This window comes from Echinops telfairi, unplaced genomic scaffold (genome assembly GCF_000313985.2).
Source record: "Echinops telfairi isolate 266 unplaced genomic scaffold, ASM31398v2 ScPeMD7_1;HRSCAF=3_0, whole genome shotgun sequence".
NCBI classification, from domain to species: Eukaryota; Metazoa; Chordata; class Mammalia; order Afrosoricida; family Tenrecidae; genus Echinops; species Echinops telfairi.
Genome location: NW_022103896.1, coordinates 40,660,151 through 40,669,793, shown reverse-complemented (window position 1 = coordinate 40,669,793; position 9,643 = coordinate 40,660,151). Strand labels below are relative to the sequence as shown.

General features: G+C 43.3%; 1 protein-coding gene across 1 annotated transcript in view; it reads right to left on the bottom strand.

The window, feature by feature from the left end:
- The window catches only part of NIPAL2 (NIPA like domain containing 2), a 102,742-nt gene that overhangs the window by 68,861 nt on the left and 24,238 nt on the right, over positions 1 to 9,643 (bottom strand). The window contains exons 3-4 of the mRNA XM_004697701.2: positions 4,492 to 4,560; positions 1,219 to 1,390 (exon numbers count right to left, since the gene is read on the bottom strand). Coding sequence (XP_004697758.1) covers positions 1,219 to 1,390; positions 4,492 to 4,560 — 241 coding nt within the window. The remainder of the gene's footprint in view (positions 1 to 1,218; positions 1,391 to 4,491; positions 4,561 to 9,643) is intronic.

The window sequence follows — 9,643 nt, the reverse complement described above, 5'->3', positions numbered from 1 at the left end:
CTGCAACTTTAATTCTTAGCATATAGATATGAGTACATTGTTCTATTCCCCTTTCATTATATATATTAACATATGTACATGCCTGTATTTAGACCTCTATAAATTCTCTTTGCCTCCTGGTTCTTTCCTCTATCACCTTTTTTACTTCAGTTTAAGACATGCTTTCTTAAAGAATATCAAATATACCTTTTTTGGTTATGATTTGTTTGTTTGTTTTTAGGAGAAACATTAACATTGGGAGGTGGAGCACCAATGATGTTCGATCTAGTTGCTGACTATCAACTGGTTTCCATTTCAGTGGAAGTTCTGAATTCACAGAAACTTAAAAACATGCTGTTTCCATAGCAGCAGATAACGAGTAAAACTCAGGAGGTTTTATTGACTTTCACAGGATTTAGACAATGTGGTCTTTTCAGCAAGATTTCTGCTCCTTTTTTAGCCTTTGTGAGATTTTCATTTTCTCTTTTCTAAATGCCTTTAGCAAATCATATGCATTTAGAGCTCATGTCATTTTAACATTACTGTCCAATTACACATTTGTACAGTAATATAAGGAACCCTGGTGGTGTCATGCATTACCCATGGGGCTGCTAACTGGCTCTATGAGACAAAGATGAGGCTATCCATTCCTCTAGTGATTTACCGTCTTAAAACCCCACAAACAGGACAGTTGTGCTCTCTCCTATAGGGTAACTATGCATCAGAATTCACTTTGATGGCAGTGAATTTATGGTAATATAGAATCACCAATATTTAAATTTTTAATGTTAAAAAATGTGCTGAACAACAGAGGCAAGACCAAATTTTACATGCAATGCCAGCTTAACATATGATGAAAATAAAGCACTGTTTTACATATGTTTTTAGATCGGTTACATTGATTACGTTAGTTCATTATTTAAATTCACTTAAGTAATTTCCGTTAATGATTAAAAGTACAGTATATCATTGGCTGACACTGTTGATTTATTATGACACTGACTGGGAATCAGGCTTTTAAACATAAGCAGTAGAGCTGCGACATGCCGGGTCTGCCCCGGACGCTGTGGCAGCCTGAGTGTGGATGAGCATGCAGATGAGTGGAGTGATTAGCATGCTCAGCGGCCTGGGAATACACTGTCATTTCTTGTGCATATGTTAGTTCAGTTGTACATTTTTTTGCAAAGCATTCTGTTCTCTTAACATTTCTATATATCAAAACAAGGACAAATGGCTCACCTGTAACAGACATACAACCTAAGGGAGCAATGAGTGTGATGGGGGCAAATCCATAGGCAGCAAAGTTTCCAGTCTCTCCCACGACCATGAGGAGGACCCCACCCCACCAGGACACGCTCTTCAAGAGTGGTCTCGGGTACTCTTGGTGTGCCAACTGAAGATGAGAATATTTCTGGAAGTAGATCAGAATGCAAATAAGACAACATTTCAACACAATGACACATGTCTTGAAATCTTCATCATGGCTATTCGGAAATTTGCATTGTGTCTTTTAAATTTATTTGCATATTATTATAATGAACAATGATTATGGTTTCATATTTGTACCAAACGTCAGAACAGCAGGAACAACTCATTAAGGTCTTAGAGTTTAAAATGCTTGTTCACATTAACATGCTGCTTCGTTCTCATAACAACACTGTAAAATAGAGGGGGTACCCAGAAATGTCCGGAAAAAGGAGCAGAGGTTCCACAGTACACATTTCCCCCTGATAGACGAGTCTCAAGCACCTCACTCTGAGTTAGTGCATCCAGTGGCATCACCTGTGAAGTTTCTCTCTGGTCACAGTGAATTTTTTCATAAAAGCAGTTTTGCTCAAACCTCGTATTTTGTAATGGCTGATTTAAGAGAAAAACATGTGGCTGTGAAATTTTGTTTCCTGTTCAGTAAAAATGCTGCAGAAACTCTTGCAATGTTGAACACAGGTTACAAGGACAGCGCTATGGGAAAAACTCAAATGTATGAGTGGTTTTCTTATTTTAAAAAAGGTGAAATGTTGATTGATGACAAATCTCATTCTGGATGTCTGTCAACTTCCCGAAAAGACAAAAATGTCAACAAAATTTGTGCTCGAAGACTGACGATGGACCATTGAAGAGATGGTGAAGTTATCTGGATTATCTTAGAGCTAGGTTTAGCGAGTTTTAACGCAAGATTTGGGAAGGAGAAGGGCTGCGGAGAAATTTGTGCCTCAGGTTCTGAGTGAGCAGGAAAAGAGAATCGGGAGGAAACACGCTGTGCCTGGAAAGAACAGCTCCGGAGCGCCCCGGCCTTCCCCCCAAGGGCATGCATTACTGGTGATGAGACATGGTGCTATTCTGAAAGCAAACATCATCACCCTACTCCCCAAAAGCTTGTGAAGTGAAAGAAAGAGCAAGACGAGGCTCACATGTTTTTCCTTTATGTGAAGGGGATAGAGCCTTTGTAGTTCTTTCCATCAGGTCAGGCTGCTAACCAAGCTTCAGATGTAAGGTTTAGAAAAGCTTGCGTAACGGTGTGTGACAAAAAAGACCTGATTTGTGGCAGACAAGGGACTGGTTTTGCCACCACGACAATGCATCTGCTCACACAGCCATCTCAGTGCACTAGTTTTTGGCAAAAACAGCATGCCTCTCTTGCCACATGCACCTGAGCTCATTCCGCGTGACTTCTTTTTGTTTCCAAGAAAGAAGAGGGACATGAAAGGACAGCGATTTGGTGATGCAGACGAGATGAAGAAAAAAGTGAGGGAGGTGCTGTCAGCCATCTAAACAGATGAGTGGAAACTTATTTCTAAGAATGAAATAGCAGATTTGACAAACGTATTATGTGTGATGGAGAGTGTTTTCAAGGCGCTACGGTTGTTTTGTAAAAAAAAAAAAAAGACATAGCTTTGGAAAAAATTCCTTTTTTCTCTGGTACTTCCTCTTCAGTATCAGTGCAAGGATTATTTAAAGATGAGGTATATGTTAGAGGTATAAGTGACTTTTTAGGCCACCCCATCCAAACACTTCCCATAGAATGTAAAAAAATTCAGATAACAAAATAAACATTAATGAAACAGAGGTAATACAATTATAAATAGAAATGCTTCATAAAAGGAATTGAAGCTTATGGGTCAAAAAATTGAACACACCAGACTATTAAAAGATACGGGGTCTTAAAGACTTGAAGTTAAACAAGCATCCATCTAGCAGAGAAGCGACAAGCCCTCATGGAAGGCATACACCAGCCTGTGCGATCATGAGGTGCCATTGGGACTGGTTAACGGGCATCAAAAGACCCAGCACAAACAAACAAACAAACAGAAATTTCATTGAGAACTAGGGGGGTCGGAGCAGAGACCCAAAGCACATCTGTAGACAATGGGAAATCCCCTCACAGTGGGGTCACAGGGAAGGGATGAGTCAACCAGGGCGCAGTAAAGCACCAATGAAATACACAATATCTCTCTGGTTCCTTGAGGCTTCCTCACCCCTCACTATCATGGCCCCAGTACTGCCCTTCACTTCAGACAGACTGGAGCATGCATACAGGGTCAGATATGAGGTAAGAGATCAAGACACCTGGAATCCAGGAACAGGTATGGGAACAGCGATGCCAGAAGGGGAAGGGGAAGGTGGGGAGAAAGGGGGAACCGATCACAATGATCGACACATAACCACACACCCTCTCCAGGGGGTCGAATAGCAGAAACCATGGGGAAAGGGTGACAGCGGTTGGTGTAAGATATGAAACTAATAACAATTTACAATTTATCAAGGGGTCATGGGGGGCAGGGAGGGTAAAAAGAGGAGCTGATACCAAGGGCTCAATAGAAAGTAAATATCTAGAAGAGAATGATGATAACATATGGGCAAATATGCTTGATATAATTGATGTATGGATTGTTATAAGAGTTGTAAGAGCCCCCAATAAAATGTTTTTAAAAAAAGGAGTTGAAAGACCCCCCCCCAAATAAAATTATCTTTAAAAATAAAAAAAAACTACTGGGTAATAGCAGAAATAAAAAATAATTGAAAAATTTTAAAAATCTAGTACAATTGAGATGGGCAGATCAGAATACTTTGGCTGTGGTATGCTAAAGAGGACCCTTACTTATATCTGATTTGAATATTTCTTTCCATGTTAAAAATAAATTCTAAAGACTGACCATTAAATAATGTGCCAGACTGGGGTTTACTTGTCTTTATATCAATGTAGTCATATATATATGTATGTGCGTATGTATGTATGTATATAAGCATATGAGTACATACAAGGGGCTTCAAAAATTCAGGGGAAAAATAAAAGACAACAGAAGCTTTCCATAACTTTTTGAAGATACACACATACATATATTTGAGTATAAATTTAATCCCTCATACGTGTGTGTTTATTTGTGTATGATATTTGTATATACATATACATACACAATGCAAGGGACTACAAAGACAAAAGTTCTTAGGACCCTAGAAAGTTAAAATGCAGCCCTGAATCAGATGACAGAGTTATGGGAAAAGGCTTTTTCTTACCTGAATATTTAGAGAAATGCTGATTACCAAATTTCCTAAAATGGCCAACAAAACTCCAAAAAGGTGAATCTGAAAAAAAGGATAAATAATTCTTATAAGATATCCTGGGGAGACAAAAAGACAAATTAAATTAATGCATTCACTCATCTATTCAACATTCATTCAACAAACATTTACTTAGCATCTATTTGCCAGGTTGATCTGGAAAATGAATATGGTTGGAAAAGGAATAATTAGTCAAATAAGACTTTTTAGAAATAGCTTATAGTCTTTAACTGGGTTCTCAAGATACCTGCCTCATTCCTTAGAATACAGAAGAGTCACCAGGCATTGCTCTGCGCCCCACCGGCCCCTTCCCCCAGCCTCTGTAGTAGGGTGCTTCTGGAGGACTGTAGGCGGTGCTGTGGGCTTGGAGTTGGGAAGCTAACCGGAAGGTCAGTGGTTCAAACCTATCCGCTGCTTCAGGGAGAAAGTGGAAGCTGGCTGTTCCCATAAAGATCCACGGCCTCAGAAACCATATGCAGGGTCTCTGTGTTTCAGAATGGACGTGATGGCCGTGGGTCTGGGTTTGGGGAGTACGCTGCTCACGTATGCTTGCTGTCCCTTTTCCCCAGCAACCACTCTGGGTTGGAAATACTTGCTTGGAAAAGTATATCATGGATTAAATTCATACTCAAAGGATGGAATAGATACCATCCTTTATTCTCTCCTATCTGGTTTCTTTTCCCTTAAGCTATCCTGGAAGACTGTGATACAAAGGCAAGAACAGCGGCCTTGCAGTTCAGGAAGAATCTAAGAAACAGATCTGCTAGTGTCTAACTGGCTACCCTTGGCACCCTGAGCCTCAGTGAAAAGGAGACGTTGAATACGAAGTTTCCAGAAATCCCTTTGACTTGTAAAGTTCTATAATTTTCTCTCAGGCCCCCAGTCATGAACCTACACTGTCTCCCTAGGGTCTACACTAGCATCCCAGAATCTGTCCTCTCTCTGGCCACCCAATCTCCCAGGGCCCATAGAATGTATAGCCTTTACCTCAAGTACCTGACACGTGCCATCCTCTGTCAGAGAGTACACTTTGAACCTTGCGGGCCCTCTCCCCAGCCCATCCCAATCATTCCTCGTCCTCCGGGCGTGGAATCTCCTTCTGGAGAGTCACCCCATGACAGCTTCTCAGACTCCCTCAGCCCACCTTTACTTTCTCATCCTCCAAAAAGTGACCGTCGCTTCTCTTAGACGGCCATAGGGACACTCTAAACCCAAACTCAGCGCCGCCGAGGCGATTCTGACTCATGATGATTCCACAGGACAGAATGGAACAGCTTCCATGGGTTTCCAAGGTCATCACAGTTAAGTGCTGGGTTGCTAACCAAAAGGGTGGCCACAGGACCCCAACCAGTGGAGCTCTGAGGGAGGACGGTGGAGGGTTGGTTTTGTAAAGACGGACAGCCTTGAAAACTCTATGGGGCTGTTCTTCTCTGTCCTCTGGGGTCCCTGAGCTGAGCCCACAAACACAGTCTGCCACCTCGTTCTCTCTGGAGGGTTCGTGGCCCCACCAGCCTTTCGGTCAGCAGCCAAGCACTTGAACACTGCAGCACCAGAATTTCTTGGTAAGCCATCAGGGTCTACAAATAGAAAGCAAATTCTCTGAGGGAGACAAACTGCATCTGACACTGAGAGTGGGTCTTCTACACCACGTACTCTCCATCACGAGGGGCTTCATAAACCTTACTTGGAAAAGTACAGAATGGTTTACATTTAAAACCAGAGCAACACTGAACAGTCAGTCCTCACACATCTCCCAAGATGTTAGTCATACAAAGCACGTGCCTTATGTGAGGACTTCCGGAGCAGTTGTCGCTGCTCCCAGGTAGGCTGTTGCTGGGAGGGACCACGGCGTCATTTCTGACTCACAGCAACCCTGTGTGCGACCGAAGGACACCCTGTCCTGTCCTGCGCCATCCTCACAATGGTACTTAGGTTTGAGACCATGTCAATCCATCTCGCCAGGGACTGGTCTCCCCTGATAACATGTCCAACGTACGTGAGAGGAAGATTCGCCATCCGCGCTTCAAAGGGGCAGTCTGATTATACATCTTCCAAGACGGATTAAAACCGTGCAGGCACAAAGATGTAATCTGGTCCGTTAGTCTACATGCACCACGATCTATGGAATCGTCTCCCCCTTCCTCTAGACAAGACATCATTTCTCGCAAGCTTCAAATTCCATGGGGCTATTTGAATTTCAAATGTGCATGGCAGCCACAAGGAACCCTTCGCAGAATGTAAAACGGCTTTGAAGTTCTGGGGGTTTACAATGTATATGCTGAAATGAAATCCAGTATTATTAAAATAAAAACAAGAAAACAAAACATGAAGCTGAGTAGTGGAAACCCCATTTTATAGCTGATATATAATATCCATGTCCTTTAATCAGTGAAGAATTTTCTTTCCCTCACGAAGTCACTTGGCCATCCTGGGGAACTATTTGATCACTGTTCCCCCTGGGAACAAATGGAGCCCAAAATTGTGTGCTATTTCCACGCTGCCTCTCTGCAACCGAATGCATTTGGCAGCAATGAGGAAAAGAGAGATTCCCAAGAAGCTTGGCATAGAGTGGATAATTATGAAAAAACTTACTTAATTATTTAAGTAAAATTGTTGGACAGACATAACTTGCTTCAAAATTCCTTAGGTCATTTACTCTGCAATTTAAATGGCACCAAGCTGGGCGTTTGCACATGGGTGCGAGGCCTGGATTGTAACCGGGTTTGAAGAACATCAGCTCCTTGACTAGACTAGCTCCCTGCCACAGCAGCCCTGGTGGCACTTCGGGTTACCAGTTGAGCTGCTAACTGCAAAGCCCGCAGTTGGAAACCAGCAGCTGCTTTATAGGAAAAAGAGGAGGCTTTCTACTCCTGTGAATTTACTATCTTGGAAACGCACAGAGGAGGTTTTCACTTCTCTGGTAGGGTCAGTGTGAGTCAGAATCAATTCTATGGTAGTGATTGAGAGCTCCCTGTCTTTGGGGTTGAGAGTGTTTTACCGTCGTTCTGCTAAATGAATATTATCTATCGTCTGTGTGTATTTTTCCCGAAAGCAGGTACTCCTGCAAAGGTTTAAACGATTATCTCATTAATATCTGAATAGAAATCCATTCAAAGGAAGCTGGGTACAGCAGACTACAGTCATCAGCATAATCCCTCCACCCCGTATTTATACTCTGCCAGGTAACTCCCATCAAGAGGTAGGGTTTAGGTCCTGGATGGCCGGTACCATGGAGTCCCAACAGAACCAGTGTCCAGAGGTAAAGTTTGCAGTTCCTGCTGCTGGAATGGTTATACCTTGGGCTGCTGACTGAACAGTCAGCAGTTTGAAACCAACAGTTGCTCTGAGGGAGAAAGATGAGGCTTTCTATTCAAGTAGAGTTACCATCTTGGAAACACACAGAAGCAGTTCTTTAGGGTCATTATGAGTAAAAATTAATGGAAGGGCACTTTGGACGTTTGGACAACCAATGAGAACCCTCCCTGTTGATTCCATACCCACCTCATTCATAAAAACCACCGGGGCCTGAGGTGTGTCCTCCACGGCCTAGGAGAGAACCTGACCCACTTTCTTCGGTGTACTGCTTCTAGGGATACCCATAGTATGGTTGGCAGGATAGGCCTCAGGAGCCTCCTAAAGACACGTGCATGTGGTGGGAGACCAAAGCAGGGACGGCCTGGGCTCATCCACCTGCTTCACACCTGGGGCACTGCTCTTAGTTGCTGCTCTTTCTGGGAGGTGCTCACCTGAGCAGCCCAGCCCTCCCGTCCTGCCAGCGTGGTCGCTGCCTCAGACGGGTGTGTCTGCCTTCACCTCTTCTTGCCCTAGTCCCTTCTGAACCAAACGCTTAGCTCTGCCCAGACACCTCTCCCTTCACCCAAGTGGGGGATGCCGCTGCTTGATCCAGTGACTTGATCTTTTTATGGTTCTGATCTGCTTTCTATTGGTCTTTCATGAGTGTGTTATAGGACTCCCCTTTTCTTTGTTTTGGTCAAAGGCTTATGAAACATGTACATCTTTCAGCTTAAAAGAACACAGTCAAGGAACTGGCAAGAGCACACTCTAATGTAAGTACCCACAACCAAACTCACTGACATGGAGTGGACGCCAACTTACAGTGACCCTGTAGGACAGGGTGGACCCACCCCTGGGAGTTTCCGAAACTGTAACCCGATATGGGATAGAAAGTCTCGTCTTTCTCCTGCAGAGTGGCTGGTGCTTTGGAACTGCTGACCTTGTAGTTAGCAGCCCAATGTGTAACCACTATGCCACGAGGGCTCCTTAAATACAATAAAGGCATATAAAAATCCACTTTAAAAAGGTAAAACAAAAAGAAGGGAAAAAGGTAATGGTAAGAAAAAGAGGTAAGGCCATTTCCCTACTTCTAGAATTTGGGTTTGGCCAATAGAATATGGTACAAAGGAAGTGAAGATTTGCTAGATGTAAGGCTTGTCCTTCAAAGACATGGCGTATGTATTCTGTTTAGTTTCTTGTCCATCTTTTGAGAATAAGCCCAGGCTGGCCCGCTGAATGATGACATGCAGGTGACACAATCCACCAAGCTGCCTCAGTAGTTAGGGCCTAGCAGACCACCCACCAGTGGCCTGGAGGAGAGGAAAGGCAGTCTGAGCCCGGCTGACATGCCAGCACCAGCAAGTCTAGCTGAAATCAGCCAAGCCTGACCCAAGTCTACCATCCACCAGCTGATCCACAGATGTAAGCCATGTAGTTCAAAGCCACCACACCTTCGGGGAGATTGATCATGCGGTCATACATAATAGATAAAGTCTGAGTAAGGAAACGGGGAAATGGGGGTGAATCGCTGGCAGCAAGAAAAGGTGAGACCCATCTGCCTAAAGTCCCTGCCAAAGTCCCCAGGGAATATCAAAAATAGACTTTGAGGCCAGGGTGTGGCACCCCATCAGACTTGACCAGAAAACACTCCTGAAGGCCAACAAACAGATCTTGAACTATTTACAGGCTTTTCTTTGTTGTTGTTTGTTTTCTTTTGTTGCTTTGTTTTGCTCTGTCTTGATTTTGTACATATTATTAACTCTGCAGGTCTATCTAGATAAAACAGGGGAGATAAACAATCTGGAGGAGAAAG